At 47.5% G+C, this 17,696-nt stretch overlaps 1 protein-coding gene across 1 annotated transcript; it reads left to right on the forward strand.

Annotated features, from left to right (window-relative positions):
- Nucleotides 1-3,584: 3,584 nt before the first annotated feature.
- On the forward strand, nt 3,585-14,156 carry LOC309621917 (nuclear RNA export factor 2-like; the record flags this gene model as incomplete). Its single annotated transcript, XM_082409203.1, has 20 exons — nt 3,585-3,779; nt 5,437-5,605; nt 6,038-6,213; nt 7,219-7,302; nt 7,418-7,522; nt 7,639-7,719; nt 7,858-7,927; nt 8,073-8,161; nt 8,281-8,388; nt 8,574-8,683; nt 10,482-10,518; nt 10,901-10,969; nt 11,053-11,108; nt 11,252-11,359; nt 11,466-11,524; nt 11,633-11,748; nt 11,844-11,886; nt 12,451-12,523; nt 13,062-13,221; nt 13,948-14,156. The coding sequence occupies 20 exons, from the start codon at nt 3,585-3,587 to the stop codon at nt 13,975-13,977; spliced, it is 1,938 nt and encodes a 645-aa protein (XP_082265329.1). The 3' UTR covers nt 13,978-14,156.
- Nucleotides 14,157-17,696: the final 3,540 nt, after the last annotated feature.

Here is a 17,696-nt window from a genome sequence, read left to right on the forward strand (position 1 = left end):
AGAACATAAAAATAAAGAAATCAAGCTCTAGGTCTGGTGACTTGACCTATCTTGATGGCAAATGGTAGTCCCTTACTCAATTCCCACACTTGAGCCAGAACACCATGAATGAGTGGACTACTGAGGAAGGACCCTATGGTGAAGTCGCAAGTTACTGCAGTAAATCTTCTTCCCAGGCTTAGCCAAAGGGACCGTCAGCCATTTACCACAGTTACTGTGCATTTGCTTTAAGGACACTTGCTCTAAGCCAGAGCTCAGCAAACTCCCTGGAAAGGGCCAGGTGACAAATATTTGAGGCTTTGTGGGCCAGTTTGTCTCTTTCGTAACTACTCAGCTCTGCTGTTGTAGAGCGGAAGGCTCCAGAGACAAGTATGGCTGTGTTCCAATAAAACTTTGCATGTGGACATTGGCGTGTGGATTTCAAATAATTTTCACGTGTCAAGAAATATTATTTTTGTAACCATTTAAATATGTAACAACCATTCTTAGCTTGCAGGCCCTAGAAAAACAGGCCACAGGCCAGGTTTGGCCCATGGGCTGTAGTCTGCCAATCTCTAATTTAAACTAATGGAATCACTAGGTCCCTAAAACAACAGAGTGGAAAGCCAGCAAAATGAGGTGGCATCCATTCCTAGGGTCTCTGGCAAGCATAAACCAAAAGCTGATACTTTAATACAGTAGCTTTCAACTGTGGTAGCACACTGCAGTCACGTGGAGAATTTAGAAAATGTGGGTGCCTGGGTCTCAACCCAATTCTGCTTTAATTATTGTGGGTATAGCTTGGAGCTGGTGGCATTCTCAAACTCCCCAAGGGGCTCTACTGTGTAAACGAGGTGGAGAACTACAACCCATACTGTGGGATATTACTCAGCAATAAAAAAGGCAGGAACATAAACGGATTTCAAAAACATGATGCTGACTTTAAAAAGCCAGACACAAAGGTGTGCAGTATGTATGATTCCGTTTACAAGAAATTCTGCAGCAGGCAAAACGAATATATAGGGACTGTGAGCAGATCAAGGTTTATATGGAGCTGGGAGATGGAAAGATTAACTGGGAACCATTTGGAGTGTGGTATATGCTTTATATCTTGATTGAGGTGGTGGTTAGCTCTAATCCCTGATTTTTACATGTAAGTAATTTGAGATCAGGAGAAGTCGGGTGAATTGTCCAAAGTGATGTAGCTTAATAATCAGAGAGAAGACAGGTGGATCTGATTATCAGTAATTGTTTCTATTACGCTAGGTAATGAGTCAGTAGCAACAGTGCTTCCCCCCAAGCCCGTGGCAAAACCCTGACCCAGCCTTTTATACAAGTAGAGCAGGGACATGAAAGTACACCTCTTGTGCATTCCAAACACCTACTCATAAGCACAGTTGACATTCTCACGTGTTCTTTATGTTGACTTCTTTACGTTTGTATTTACATATCCAAACAAAAACTTTTCTTAATATTTCCTTTTGAGTAATCACACTCTAATGTACAGGTTTAAAAATTATGGTAACAATGCGTAACATAAAATTTACCATCATAACCATTTTTAAGTGTACAGTTCAGTACTGTTAAGTTGATTCACATTGTTGTGAAACCAATCTTCAGAACTTTTTCGTCTTTCAATTCTGAAACTCTACACATTAAACAGCAATTCCCCTTTGCCCCTTCCCCCCGGTCCCTGGTAACCCCATTCTACTGTCTGCTTCTATGAATCTGACTACTTTAGATACCTTTTCTTTTTAAACCCATGGACTCTGTTTACTATAGTTTTCCCAACTTTTTTTTTAAAAAGTATTTATTTATTTATTATTTTGGCTGTGCCGGCTGTTTGTTGCAGCATGCGGGATCTCTAGTTTCGGCATGCAGACTTCTTAGTTGCAGCATGTGGACTCAGTTGTGGCATGCAGGCTTCTTAGCTGTGGCATGCGGACTCTCAGTTGCAGCATGCTTGCAGGATCTAGTTCCGCGACCAGGGATTGAACATGGGCCCCCTGCAATGGGAGCATGGAGTCTTACCCACGGGAACACCAGGGAAGTCCCTAGAAAGCTTATGCAAGTGGAATCATACAGTATTTGTCTTCTCGTGACTGGCTTATTTCATTTAGCGTAATGTTCTCAAGGTTCATCCATGCTGTAGCATATGACAGAATTTCCTTCCTTTAAAAGGCTGAATGATATTCCATTGTATATATATATATATGTACATACCACAATTTGTTCATCCATTTATCCATTGATGGGCATTTTAATTGTTTCTACTTCTTGGCTGTTGTGAATAGTGCTGCTATGAACATAGATGTGCAAGTACCTCCTCAAGATTCTACTTTCAGTTCTTTTGGATATATACCCAGAAGTGGGATTGTTGGGTCATATGGGAGTTGTATTTTTCATTTTTTTTGGAATCTCCATACACACTCATAAAGAATGAATGGGTCAAAGAAGAAGTCACAAAGGAAATTAGAAACTGCTTTGAGACAAATTAAAATGAAAGTCCATCATACCAAAACTTATGGGATGCAGCAAAGGTGTGCTAAGAAGGAAGTTTATAGCTTTAAATGTGTACATTGAAAAGACAAAAGATCTCAAATCAACAACGTAACTTTACACCTCAAGAAATTAGAAACAGAAGAATAAACTAAAGCCAAAACTAGCAGAAGGAAGGAGATATATAAGAGCAGAGATAAATGAAATAGAGAAGAAATACAACAACAATAGAAGAAAAGTCAATGAAACTAAGAGTTGGCTTTTTGTTAAAGCTACACAAAATTGACAAACCCTTAGTTAGACTCACTAAGGAAAAAAAAAATAGAAGACACTCAAATAATTAAAATCAGAAATGAAAGAGGGACATTACAACTGATACTACAGAAATTAAAAGGATTATTAGCGAATACTGTGAATAATTGTATGCCAATAAATTGGAAAACCTAGAAGAAATGGTTAAAAGTCCCCCAAACAGACAATCTAGCAAGACTGAATCGTAAAGAAATACATAATATGAACAGATCGATTAATGAGGAAGGAGATTTAATCAGTTCTCAAATATCTCCCAGCAAAGTAAATCCCAGGACCACATGGCTTCACTGGATTATTCTATCAAATACTTGACAAGGCAATGTCTGAGATTGCTTGTGTCTGAATCACTTTGATGAGGGAGGTCTCTAGCCCTGTTTAGGCACCCGACATAGTTGGTCAGCCGGGGGACTGCGGTAGCTGTTAGCTGGCCCCCTTCTACGCTTTCCCCTTGGCAACGTTATTTCTGAAGGAATGTGGGTTCTTGCAAATGACTCTGACTCTTCCTATACACCATACATAGACCACATGCCCTTACTGCTCCCTTTAAAATGTGAACTTTTCCCTTTCATTGCTGGATTTTCCTGAAAACGAGTTGGTTGCCTGGCATTCTCCAAAGGTCACCAATAAGGTTCCTCTTTGTTGTTGCTATTGTTGATGAGTATCATTATGAACTCCTGGCTTTTGAACATGCTGGTGGGCTTCAAACCATTGTTATGTGGTGTTGAGCAGAGGAGTGAAATGATTTGACTTGCGCTCTGCTGCTGGGTTGAAAGCAGACAGGTAAGGGAGCCAGGATGAAAGCAGAGGGGCCAGCTGGACAGCAGTACAGTCCAGGAGATAGATGTTGGTATCTTGGCCAGGGTGGTGGTAATGGAGGTGGTGAGAAGTGGCTGGCTTCTGGACATACTTTGAGAGAGGGGCCGAGAGAATTTCCTGACCAGTTGGATGTGGAGTGTGGGAGAAAGAGAGCACGCCAGGCCCCCTCCGAGGTTTGGGGACCGAGCAAGTGGCATTTGTGGGTCCAATGCCCTATCTGTGTTTACTTTCACTTCCAGTGCCACACAGGGAAAGCCCCAAGGTTGTGAGTAGCAGGACTGCCCTGACAGCGGGCCACACAGGGAAAGCAACGGCTCCTCAGAGGAGTTCATCTGAGGCCTGGTCGTAATCACTCCATCGTGGAGTGATCAGCCCTGGACGGATCTTTACTCGTAAGCGTGCCCTGAGACAACATGGAATAGTTAATGTACAAAAGGCACAGCCCACAAACCTGGAGAGCCTTAAGTATTACAACCCAAAGGAAGCTGGTTTCTAACAGTGTAATTACCATAATCCTCCCTCCCCACAAGCCACTGGTATGATTATCTGCTGGTTCCCTGTTTCAGTGGAATGTGTTAAAAATAAAATACCCTTAGTGAATCCACCTATGGGGAAGAGAATTGACACGATCTTATTTCTGCAGGTGCCGAAAAACTTCCAAATCTTTTCCCATGGTGAATTAGATATGTTGGAGGGGAGAATTTGTGGGCGGAGGGGTGAACAACAACACAACTCCTAGGAGTGAATAAAAGGTGAGGTATAACCAGGACACTTTCTAAGCGTGCCTGTGGCTTCAGTATCCAATACAGTAGATGTCAGAGCAAAGAAAATGAACAAGAGCCAAAGAGAGGCCTTACAGAATGATGAAAGGATCAGGACACCAGGGAGACATAAAGATCCTAAATGTGTATGAACACAAACAACAGAGCCTCAAAGTACATGAATCAAAAACTGATGGAGCTGAAAGGAGAAAGAGCCAGATCTATAATTATAGTGGGGGCCTTCCACACCCACCTCCCTCTTAGCAAGTGACAGAATTACCAGAGAGAAAATCAGCAAGGATATAGGAGACCTGAATAACACAGGAAACTAACGAGATCTTCATGACATAAATAGAACAGTCCGCCCACCAACAGCAGAGTACAGGTTTTTCCCCGAGGGTCTCTGTAACATTCACCAAGTTAGACCATCTCCTCGACCATCAGACAAGCCTCAGTAAATTCAAAAAGAACTGAGGGACTTCCCTGGTGGTGCAGTGGTTAAGAATCCGCCTGTCAGTGCAGGGGACACAGGTTCGAGCCCTGGTCAGGAAGATCCCACATGCCGCGGAGCAGCTAAGCCCGTGCGCCTCAACTACTGAGCCTGCGCTCTAGAGCCCTCGAGCCACAACTACTGAGCCCGCGTGCCACAACTACTGAAGCCCACGTGCCTAGAGCCCAAACTCCACAACAAGAGAAGCCGCCGCGACGAGAAGCCCGTGCACCACAGCGAAGAGTACCCCCTCTAGCCGCAAGTAGAGAAAGCCCGTGTGCAGCAACGAAGACGCAACGCAGACATAAATAGAGAAATTAAATTATTAAAAAAAAAAAAAAGAAGAATTGAAATGTCCCAGAGTGTGTTCCCTGGCCACGATGGAATCAAATTAGAAACCAGTAATAGAAAGCAAAAAGAAGAATCCCTAAACACTTGGAAATGGTGGCTGACACATCATTCCAGGTTATCATTCACACCCTTGTTATAGAAGAGCTGAAGTGAGGAAGAGTTGCCTGCTGAGCTGAAAGGCATTTCAGGCTGGCCCAAAAGAGTGCTCACCCTGGCTCTTTCAAACAGAGTATTGTTCAGGGCAAGGCTGGAGGGAGGGAGACAGTTCAGGAGGCTGTGACATCAGTGCAACCTGACATTAAAGCTCCTAGTGCACCGGCAAAGGAAGTCCAGCTAGCTTGCTGGTTGTTAGTGGAATCGGTGTGGTGGCTGATTGGATTTGGGAAGCACGAGAGAGGTATTGGTGTGGTTGTTGGAAGGTCCTGAGAGAAGGCAAGATTCGGGTGCCTTCCTGGTACATATATGACTGGTGTCCAGTCTAACCCATGGACGCATACACCTCGGTTCCTTATCAGTCCTGCTCCACTGTGTTAAAAGTTTCAACGCAGTTGTCCTCTCCTCCCTCCTCCTTCTCCTCCCTCTTTCTCCTCCTTGTCCTCCTCTTCCTCATCCTGCTCCTCCTCGATTCTTCCCCTGATAGTGCCATCTGTCGGATAAGGCTGTCCTCTCTGCACAGGCAGAAGAGTGTCCTTTCTGAGGTTTGTGGGATTGGTCCCTTAGGCCAGGTTGGCACTGTGCCTGCCCTACCATCCTGTTAGCCTAAGACATGGTATGTGGTAAGTGCACCACAGATGTGTCTTCAAACCTGTATTTTTGTTCCTCTTTTCAGAATACAGTGATGGTGGTAGACCACCTCAAGGAAGAAAGAAAGGTTGTAGTTCTTTCCCAGGTAATTCTGGCAAGAGGAGCCCTCATTATGAACACGGTGGGGGTGAGCCTCAGCCCTCACACCTGCAGGAGGATGATGGAAACGTGGTGAAGAGGGATGTCCAGGAGGACCCCGAAGTAAGACAGTAAGTGACCAGGCAGCAGGGTTTGTACACAGCAGCCCCTGGGACTATGCACCTCTCTCACTCTCCGTGGACTTGTTTTTCTTCTGTCACTGCAAAACTGAAGCATGCTAGAAGTGAAATAATGGTTGAGCAATCCTAATTGTAGTGCTGGTATCAAAGAGACGAGGGTGTACAGAAGACTTTCTTAGCACGTATGGCCACTCACCCTCCTTCTCTCCACATCCCCCCTGCAGCTCTCCCTGTACCATCCGAGGCAACGAGAGGACAGTGAGATTGGACAGTGAAGGCCACATGCATATAACTGTGTGGGGAAACAGAAAACCTCTGGAGAGAGAAATGCGGGAGAACACACAAGATGGAACCCCAGGGAGCTGGTTCAGGGTCACCGTGAGTATCCTGAAAAATGTATGGAATGTGCAAGAGAGAAAAGTCAGGGGGAGTTGTGTTGGTCTCATGTAGAGATGCTGGTTTATTTCACTGGGGACAGCTTGTAAGCTGTCCTTTTTATGACCAGGAGTTAACAATCTTGTTCATCTAAGGGCAGATTCAGAGAAGCAGTGTAAAGGGAACAGGCTGACTGTGAGGAGAACGGAGGAGCCTGTCTCAGAGCAAAGATGGAAACTACTGCCAAGGATATGGAGCAACTCCACATTGGAGGTCTCAGTTTGGCAAGCTGAGTGTGGGAGATGGAGGGTCGAGCCTCTGGAGACCTTGTCTGAGGGGCAAGCAGTGTCTGCACTGGGTAGGATCTCCTGGAAATTTATAAAAGGAAGATCATCTCTGACACCTTGATTATTTGGAAGAGAGTTTGACTGGAGAGAAAGAGTATTTAGGAAATCCATATTACGCACACCCATAAGAAATCATGCCAGTGGTCCCTTCTTTAGAAGCCCTGTCAAGCTCAGTAGAAGGCCGGAAAAGAAAAGGAAAAGGTTCGTCCTCCAGCCTAAATTTCCTGTTGTCTTTCCTCTCTCCCATCCCTTCTTTTCATCCTTAGATTCCTTGTGGGATACAGTATGACAAGACATGGTTAATGAACTCAATCCAGAGCCATTGCAGTGTCCCCTTCACTCCAGTGGACGTAAGAGAGGATGCCGAAGCCAGACGCGTGGGCACAGGGAAGGGGGAGAGAGAGACCTGGTTCAGCAGGGTCTGTTGGCTTCTGATACTATTGCTGTTGCATTCAATCCCTGTAGTTCCACTTTGTGAAAAATGGGGCTCGGTTCTTTGTCCAGGACGCTAGCACTGCCTCTGCATTGATGGATGTCAGCTACAAGATTTGTGACGAGGAGAGCCGAAAGGTGTGTGTCGCAGGCATTACCTGTACCTCATCCTGAGGAAGGAGTACAGGCCAGGGGCTGGCTGTTTTCTTTGGAACTAGAGTTCCTGGTGCTTACCCCACCTCTTCTTCCTGCAGATACCTGTGTTTGTCAGCCCCTCCGCTGCTCCCTACTCTGTGCAGTATAAGTTGAAGCCAGAAGAAATGGAGCAGCTAAAGGTAATGCAGACTCAAGGCATGTTGTGTGCCAGCGCTCAAACCCACCTCTCCTTCCTCCAGGCCCCCGTCACCCTCGCCCCCGTTTTCCCTACCACCACCACAGCCTCAGAGCGGCTCTCTCCATCTCTCACTCCGCAGCTGACCTTGATCAAACGATTTAATGTCTCCAAGCAAGCTCTTGACCTCCAGAGGCTCTGCGTTGACCCAGGTACGGCTGACAGCAGTAATTCTAGGGCGGGCGAGGGCAGAGGGGTCTTCCTGGAGGGAGACTTAGGGATGGTAACGTGGGAGGGGCTGGTGCTGGCCCCAGACCCCACTCAGCCATCTGATTCCCTCCCCTCTCCTTCCTGAAGACTTGGTGGGCCATGATATTGATATAATTCTGAATCGAAGAAACTACATGGCTGCCACCCTGCAGATCATCAAAAAGAATTTCCCTGAGGTGAGGCTGTAGGCCCAGTGCTGGTATTAGGGTAGGGGGTGGAAGAGATGGGGTGGAGGGCAGATTTGTCTCCAAGGTCCTAGATAGTAACCTTCACTCTACCTCTTCTTGCCCCAAAGCTGTTGTCCTTGAACTTGAGCAGCAACAAACTGTACCAGCTGGATGGCCTGTCTGACATTATACAGATGGCCCCCACGGTCAAGATCCTGAACCTCTCCAAAAATGAGGTGAGAAGAGGGAGCCAGATCAAAGTTGGGTTGAGAGTAGGGGGGGTCATGTTAGTGGCCATCAGAGTGATGACAGGAGGCAGGTGAAGGTACCTGTGGGGGAGGGAGGGGGCTGGGGGTGCAGAGATCCGGATGTCCCTCTTTCCCTGGGATTCCTTTTCCCACTTCCGCCCCATATTTCTCAGCTGAAGTCTGTGTGGGAGTTGAGCAAGATGCAAGGGCTGAAGCTTGAAGAGCTGTGGCTGCAAGGGAACCCATTGTGTGGCACCTTCCCAGACCAGTCCACCTATGTAAGGTCAGTGTGAACACCCTGTCACCCTTCCTGGTGACCTTCACCCGTGGGAGCCTAGACTATCTGTGACAGTGCCCCTTTGCCAAAGGTGGCAGCCCTGGTCTTCTGGGAGGATCACAGGCCCCACCTTCTGCTCTCTCTGTGCCTATCACCGGTGAGGAGTTTCCTTCCCCTGACCTGCTCACCTCTGCAGGGGCTCTGGGGTCTGTTTCCAGCTCTCTGCGCCCAGCTATATTCCGCCAAGGCCTCCCAAGAGTGTGCCGCAGGAAGCAGGGCTTCTCCTCCTCACCAGGACCAGGAGCGACCAGCCTTGATCCAGATGCTGGCGCCCTGGACTGAGAAGGGTCCTCCAGTCCAGGGCCTCTTGCTGAGAGAAGCCTTCCTTCTTCGTGCTGAGATGGCGTTTGCCTCCCCCGTTCTGAGAGGGGCCCTCTTCCCCTTCCTCCAAAGGGGTCCCCCCTCGTCTCCCAGGTTGACATGGGGGCTTTCCTGCGCCATGCTGAGGGCTGAGGTCGTGGGTGGCTGCTGTCATGACATCCATTCTGCTGGCCCAATGCCAGGAGCTGGAGCCTCCTTGGGAAAAAGCAGGGCTCCTTGAGTCAAGGGGCCAGACGTGGGCCCCCGCCAGTGATCAGAGGGCTTCCTGAGGCAGGAGTGGAAGGCAGAGGGCAGAGGTGGTAGAGGAGACAGAAGGACAGGGCTCTCAGGGGCACTTCCCATCCCTCCCTGCACACGTCACATCATCCCATCTGGTCCTTCACAGGAGCCCTGGGCAGCCTGAGACAGGTACGATTCCTCAGATAAAGAACGAACTCAGACAGGTGCAGGGGTCATCAGGAGAGAAGACGGTGATCATAAGACTGGGCCACGGATCCTCAGCCCCATACTGAGCTGGGACCTGACCCTTTCCTCATTCTGGGGGAGATGTGCCCCCATGGCGGCCCTGTTTCCCATGCCCAAGTCTGGCTGAACTCACACAGGTGACAAAGTTTCAACCAGCATCCAGTGGGGCCCCAGCCCAACATGTGCATATTTTCCATTCCTACCTGGTGTGTCTGGGCGATTCTGGGGCAGGTGAAGAGCCGCAACAGGGTCGCCGTTTCCCCTTTCTTCTCTCTTCTTCCCTGACCCCGACCACGGGAGAGCTTCTTTCCCTTCCCTTTGTTTTCTCTCTCTCCCTTGTCTCTGTGCCCCTATGTCTCTCTCATCTCTCCCCTCCTACCTTCACTCCCTTTCTGCCTTCATCCCCTCCATCTCCCTCCCTGAGCCCCACCTCACTCACCTCCCTGGCCCAGCATCCTGGGCCATCCCTGGGGGGTGTCCGGGTCTTGCCAGAGTGCTGGACCCCCAGTGAGGTAGCAGAGCCCCGGGCTCCCACCCCATTCCCTCTTCTCCCCACAGCCTTCAGTGGGGCCCTGGAGGAAGGAAGGGAGGAGAAGGAAGCCCTGCAGTATGGGTTTGAAATGCTGCTCCCTGTGGCACTGGAGAAGGGAGTGCGAGTAGTCTGGGTGGGAGCTACCAGGCGAAGGAGAGGAAGGGAGGGAGGGAAGGAATGTTAAAGTGAAGGTATTGAGAGAGATGAGGAGACAGTGCCTTTCAGACAGTAAGATGACAGATGCTCAGTGCTCAACAGGGAAGTGGACCGAAAACCCTTAAAATCTGAAGCAGAGGTGGGCAAAGGGCGCTGCTGGATGGGCCAGAACACACTGATCTCTGTTTATGGTATTACTGTTTTAACTCAAAGGAAGCATTGCAGCCTTGAACTATTAACCACCTCTTCTCTATTTTTGGTTTTGGACAGGGCCATCAGAGATCGTTTCCCGAAGTTACTACGCCTAGTAAGTGCCTACATAAATCATTGTCTCTTATGAATGTCAGTGATCTCTGCACCTGCCCTCAAGCCCTTTGGGTCTTGCCTAGATCACATATTAGCATCAGAACCTTAACCATTTTGGGGGGCATGGACTCCTGAAAATGACATGGATAGACTTGCTGGAAAAATACCCATAAATACACACACGCACACACACAAGTTGAATATAACACTAGAGACTTCCAGGACCTCATGATGAAGACATCCAGTGTAAGCTTTCCCATGGAATTTCCAGGGCCCTTTCACACCTGACCTCTGACCCTCACCCTCCTGGGCCCATCCTTTTCCCCGATCATCCAGGGCAACTCCCCTGGTCTCCCCTCCTGACTTCCTCTTCCCTTCTCCAGGATGGCCAGGAGTTACCGTCACCAGTTACCGTTGATGTTGACACTCCCTGCGTATTAAAGCCCTGCAAGGTGAGGAAGAGGATCAAACAACATTTGGGGTGTTGCAGGGAGGCTTTATCCACTGCATAGTCTCAAATGCCATTTGATTCCAGGGCAGCTACTTTGGATCTGATGAGCTGAAGAGCCTAGTCCTGCAATTCCTGCAGCAGTAAGTACCTCTGGGAAGCTGAGCAAGGGGGAGAGGGCGAGGACAGGTGAGGCCACCTAAGCACAGGTCTGCTCAGGGGAATTTCTAAGTCTCATTTGAGGTCCAGACCACAGAGGTAGACTGTCCTCATTGCTCCCGCTCAGGTTCTACTTGATCCATGACTGTGGAGACCGACAGGGTCTCGTGGGTGCTTATCATGAGGAGGCCTGCTTCTCCCTGACCATTCCCTTCCACCCCGAGGACCCAGCCCCGTGAGTATCACAGCACAGGCTCTGCTCCTGGGCCGTGTGGGTCCCCAGGAGACACAGGCCAGCTCCTGCAAACACCCACCACCCACTGTTGCTCTCTGTCTCCTAGAAGCAGCTTGTGCAAGTACTTCAAGGACAGCCGGAATATGAAGAAGCTCACGGACCCCTGTGAGTGTGTGATGGGAAGACTGGGTGGGAAAGGGCGGTGAAGGGGTCAATCATAGGGCCCAGGGCGTGGCAGCCCCTGACCGTCGCTCGCTTCCCCTCCCCTCCCAGACCTGCGGGTCCAGCTGCTGAAGCACACAAATCGTGTCATTGTGCACACCCTCTGTGTGTTGCCCAAGACTCAGCATGACTTAAGCTCCTTCGTGGTGGACACGTGGTTCCAGACGGTGAGCGCCTGTTTCCTCCCTCGGGCGGGCCCAGGAAGCCGCAGGTGGGTAGGAGGTGCAGGTGGTGACTGGGCGCCTGGGCTCTTCCCTTTCAGGAAACGATGCTCTGCTTCTGCGTCAGCGGGGTGTTCAAGGAAGGTGAGTGTGTGTAGATCCCCACCCCAGATGCCCCACTGCTGCCTCCCCCTGGCCAGGCTCACTCCCAGAACCACCCAGCTTCCCTGACCCCTTCCCTTCCCTTCCCCTCCCCTCCCCTCCCCTTCCCCACTGTGTTCTCCAGCCCTCAGGCTTCCCACAGACAATCCAGGTCTGAGCTGTGTCCATGTCTGTCTGCCCTGCACACCCTGGGCGTTGGGGACACAGGCTGCGGAGTTTGGTGGCTCTCATCCCAGATACTCACTCTGAGAACTTGGGCCGTTACTTAACCTCTCAGTTTCCTCATTTGCAAAATGGGGTAGTAGTATCCACCTCTTGGGCGGCTGTGAAAAACGCATCCCGTGAACCTGTGTAGTGGTTGTCAGGGGCCCTGTCACTGGGCGCAGACTGCTCCTATAGTTGCCCTCCCGATTCCCGACACCCTGCCCCCGTGAACAACTGCCCTCTCAGCATGAGTGTCCAGTCACAGCCTGACTGGGGACCGCCGGTTGAGCGTGTACAGCACGTGCGGCTCTAAGGGGTACTGTTGTTTGTTTGCTGTTGAAGTGGAAGGAAGTTCTCAGGGCTGTGTGCGTGCCTTCACCCGGACCTTCATCGCTAACCCTGCCAGCTACTCCAGGTGAGAGCCCTGTTGTGGGCGGGAATGCCCATCCCCGCCTGGGCTCAGGGGCTTGGGAATGTGGTGGCGCAGACCTTAGGTTTACTCGGTATTGTGGAAAGCCAGCAGGGAGATCTCAGGAGCAGTCTAGCCTAGTGGTTAAGAAGAGCATGGGCTCTGGAATCGGCCTATGCGTTCTCTCCTTGACCCAACACTCACTCGCTGTGTGACCTTGGTCAAGTCACATGACCTCTCTGTGACTCAGTGTCTTCTTCTGAGAATGGGGATCAGAGCGTCCACACCTTGGGCTGTGGTAAAGGGTAAATGCGAAATTGCCCGTGGGTTGGGGATAAACCTATAAATCGAGTGAAGATGGTAGACAGTCTCTCCAAAGGTGGGCTCTGTGGGGAGGGCCAGAGGTACCAGTCAAGGAACCTGGGAGACAGACACAGGAGGGGCGTGGAAGGAATCTGGTTGCTGAGTGCCAGTGGGAGCAGAGTCAATATTGGGGGTGTGGGTGTCCATCCAGGCGTAGTCTGAGGGCCCATTTTTCCTTCAGTCTGTGCATCGTGAATGACGAGCTGTTTGTGAGGGACGCCAGCCCCAGTGAGACCCAGAGTGTGTTCTCCATCCCAGTGCCTACGCCCACCTCCAGCTCCATGCACACCCTCTCCCAGGAGCAGCAGGACATCATGCAGGCGTCCTCCACCCCACCTGAGGTGAACCTCTAGTGATCTCAGAAGTGAGTGCTGGGTTTGCGTGGGCATAGGAGGGAGCTAGGAGGAGTAGAGGGGTGATTAATGGGAACTTGAAGGTAATTATTTTACATCTATTTTTTTCTTACAAACATTTAGTTGTGAGAAATTCCCTAATTTCATACTAATACCTTTCCATGTATTATAAAATACAGGTTTCCTATCTTATATACTGTTTTGAAACTTCTTTTGTTTATTATTAGTACCAGCATTTCCTCTCAGTATATGTGAAGCTACATTATTCTTTCTAAGATCAATATATTAAACAATTGAATTCCAGGAAGCCACAAGCTATTATTGATAGGCATTTACCTTTTCGCTTCTTTTTCAGCATTACATGCTGTGGCATCTGCTCATTCTGGTACATACATGTTGGTAAACTTGAAGGCGTGCCCTTGTAGCATAGATTTAGCTGTGACGTTGTTTGGTCAAGTGTCTCCAGTTTGGTCCTAAGGGAGGTCATCTATCCTCCCCCACTACAGGTGCTTTCAGTACGATGACTAGACTATACCAGAACTAAAAAATTCTTTACTCATTAAAAAGTCAATTCTGAGAATTCAGAGATAAGAAGAAATAGACCTCTAGGGTTTCAGGAAGGTGAAGGCGGACAGAAGTCAGGTGCCCTGGGGTTGAAACTCAACGGCTGCTGGCTCTGCTGACATCCCAATTCTTTCTCTTTACTTTCTTCAGCCCAAGGGCAAGATTCCAGATGAATTTTGAGATGAGACCCTCATCCACTGACCTGGGATCTTGAGAACAAAACTCTGCAAATGAGCCTTTAGATGTCATTTTCATCCTCCTCATATTTGTTACCTCTCTTCTCTTAACTGAAGCCATATCCATGACTAAGCTTGCAGTCCAGCTAATCAGGAAACCAAAGTTTACCGTGTAGGCCTGCCAGTTGTCCTGTATTTTTCCCACACATGATCCTTGTTTATCTTTATATTAAAGGGTAACATTGCACATTGTATGTTGTGTGTCTTGGATTGCTCTTCCCCTGACCCAACCATGAGTTAGTGGGGCCAGGACCAAAAGGTCCCATCTCCCACATCATCCCTGGCAGTCTCTAGCATTTATAGCCGACCTATACAGTGCTTGAAAATTATAGAGTAAGGACTCCATTCCTGGACTACCCTAAAAGCCAAGCTTTGCCTCCTGATAACCTTCTCTCCACCACTTCAGTACTCACAAGTTGTGACCGTTCTGATGTTCACTTCTATAAACAAATATAACGTATTTAGCAAGTAAAGTACCATATTTACTCTAATAATTATGGTATTCTTAATCATTTAACAGGTCTAAAACTGTGCTAACATTTTTATTAGGTTCTTAGGTTCTGTAACTAACACTATTTTCCCCACAACTCCTATGTTGTTTTTTTAACTTACTTACTTTGAAATAATTATTGATTTACCAAAAGTTGCAAAAAAATGTGTAGAGAGGTCATGTATACCCATCACTCACCTTCTCCTAATAATAACACCTTGTATTACTTTAGTACAGTATCGAAACTAAGAAATGGACATTGGTACAGTCCACTGAGCTTACTACAATTTCGCCATTTTACATGCACTCATTTGTGTGTTAGAACACCTGTGAATAATACTTATATATATATAATTCCATGCACTTTTACCAGCTATGTAGGTGTTCTAACTATCACCACAAACAAGATCAAAAACTGTTTCATCACCACACGCTTCCCTCATGTTAGCCTTTATAGCCACACCCACCTTCTTCCTGATCCCACATCCCTAAACTCTGTCAGACACTATTATAATTTCCTAAATGTCATAGAAATAGAATCATATAGTATATTATCTTTAGGAATGGATTTCTTTCACTCAGCATAACTCTCCTGAGATCCATCCAAGTTGTAAAGTGGGTCTATAGTCTGTTCCTTTGTATTGCTGAATAGGATTCCATGGTGTGAATGTACCACAGTTTGTTTAGCCATTCCCCCGTTGAAAGACATCTGGGCTATTTCCACTTTTTAACTATTGTGAGTAAAACTGTGATGAACTTCATGTAAAGGTTTTTGTGTAAACATAAATTTTCATTTCTCTGGGTAAACGGCCCAGAGTGCAACTGCTGTATCATATGGTAATTGCATATTTCGTTCTGAAAACCCTGCCACATTGTTTTGCAGACGACCTGTACCATTCTGCATTCCCATTGGCAATGTATGAGTGACTCAGTTTATCCAGTGTTGTCTGCATTTGGTTTTGTCACTGTTTTTTTCAGCCATTCTGATAGGGGGGTTTAATATTTCATTGTGCTTTTAATTTGCATTTCCATGATGGCTAAAGATGTTGAATAGCTTTTCCTAAGCCTATTTGCCCTCTGTTCATGTCTTTCATCCATTTCATAATTGGATTAAGAGGCAAGAAGTTATCTCTATAGAGAGCTGCCCTGGCTCTGGCTAACAGGCAGAGTAAGAGAATATGAGGCCCCTCGAGACTCACTTTTCTTGACAGGGAGGGCAGAAGTGGGGCTGAAGCTATTAAATGTTCCTCAAATTAGGACGGAACTTGGATATGGAACAGGATTAAGAGGTGGGGGCATCTCTGGGTCCATCTGTGGAGATCTGGATACGGCAGAAAAAGAAGGGGGATGTGGGGCAGAGGAAAAACAGTGGAAGGAGGGAGATACAGGGGGATGCCTTCTAAATGATGCTAGATTCATCACTCTCAGCCTGCTCAATGGAGTGCAAAAAACTACTCTCCTAGACATGTGGTTTTCAACTCTGCATATCCATTAGGATCCCCTCTAATGCTCAGATTCAACCAACTGAATCAGAGCCTCTAGGGGTAAGCCCAGTCATCAGTATCTTTAAGGTTCACCTCAGTTGATTCTAATGAGCTGTCAAAATTGAAAACCTTATCTGACGGTGTATTAGTTTGCTATGGCTGCCATAACAAGATACCACAGGCTGCGTAGCTTAAACAACAGAAATTTATTTCTCACAGTTTTAAAGGTTGGAAGTCCAAGATCCAGGTGTCCACAGGTTTGGTTTCTTCTGAGGCCTCTCTCCTTGGCTTGCAAATGGCCTCCTTCTTACTCCTTCTTCACATGGCTGTCCCTCTGTGTATACACACCCTGGTATCTCTTTATGTGTCCTAAGCTCCTCTTATAAGGAAACCAATCATATTGGATTAGTGTCTACCCTAACGGCCTCATTTTAATTTAATCACCTCTTTAAAGGCCCTATCTTCAAACACAGTCACATTCTGAGGTACTGGGGGTTAAAGCTTCAACATATGAATTTGGGTAGGCCACAGTTCAGTCCACAACAGATGGTATGAGAAATACCTTGGTCTGAGAAATTCATCTCCCTTTTAGCTACCTTCCTGGAACTACTATACAACACTTCTGCCATCACCTCATTAGGTAGAAGTTGGTCATGTGACCATTGTTGGCTGCAAAGCAGGCTATAAATGTGGTCTTTTACTGGAAACATTACTGTACCAAATAAATTTGGGATTCTTTCATTAAGAAAGAAGGAGAATTGGTATAGAACATATGCTACACTTTCATACCCAAGGCAGCTAGAAGCACTACCTCAATTACCATGTCCTTTCTACCCAGTTTTCCAACCACAGTTTTCATGGGTTCAAACAAAACTGCTGCTTCAGGGACACCTGAGCTCACTCTCCCATCCTCCCAAATCCCATGTCCCAGACTATGCCTGAGTCCTCACAACTTAGCATGTTTAATCTACGTCATTCACTCACTCATTCATTCATTCAACAAATATTTATTGGTTACCAATGATATGTGAGGCACTGTGATAGGCACGGGAGATAAATCAGAGAACCTGACAGACAGGGTCATGGTTCTCATGGAGCTCACATTCTACAGGGGTTGATACACTCAAGGTTTAAGAGCCATTAAGAAAATAATATGGGAAAATGTGACAGAGAATGACTAGGGTGGGGAAGGCAAGGAAGGATGTTCTGAAGACGTAACTTAGATTTAATATTCAAATAACAACAAGTACACAGTCAGCAGTGGGAAGATATAGGAGCTGAGCCCTCGAGGCAGAGGGAAGAGCAAGACGAAAGGCCCTAAGATATGGGCAAGCTTGGCAGTTTTAGGGAACAGCTTGTATGCCAGTGTGTATTGGGAGGACAGTGTTAGAAAATGAGGTGAGATTGGTAGGAGGGGCCCAATAACAGAAGGTCCTGTGGGCCATGGTAAGGACTCTGGGTTTTGTTCTTATTATGATGGAGCCATTGGGTGCTTTCTGAAAGGAAGGGAAGTTATTATTATCATCTACTTTATTAAAGCTCATTCTAAATGTTCTTTGGAGGACAGACTGAAATAGAGCAACTGTAAGATCAAGAGACAAGATTAGGAGGCTACTACACACATGACAGTGAGAGGTGACAGTCTCGTAGACCACAGCCGTAGCAATGGAAGGGGTGAGATGGGGTTTG

The sequence above is a fragment of the Balaenoptera borealis genome, assembly GCF_965194805.1.
Source record: "Balaenoptera borealis genome assembly, contig: HAP1_SCAFFOLD_1169, whole genome shotgun sequence".
Classification (NCBI taxonomy): Eukaryota; Metazoa; Chordata; class Mammalia; order Artiodactyla; family Balaenopteridae; genus Balaenoptera; species Balaenoptera borealis.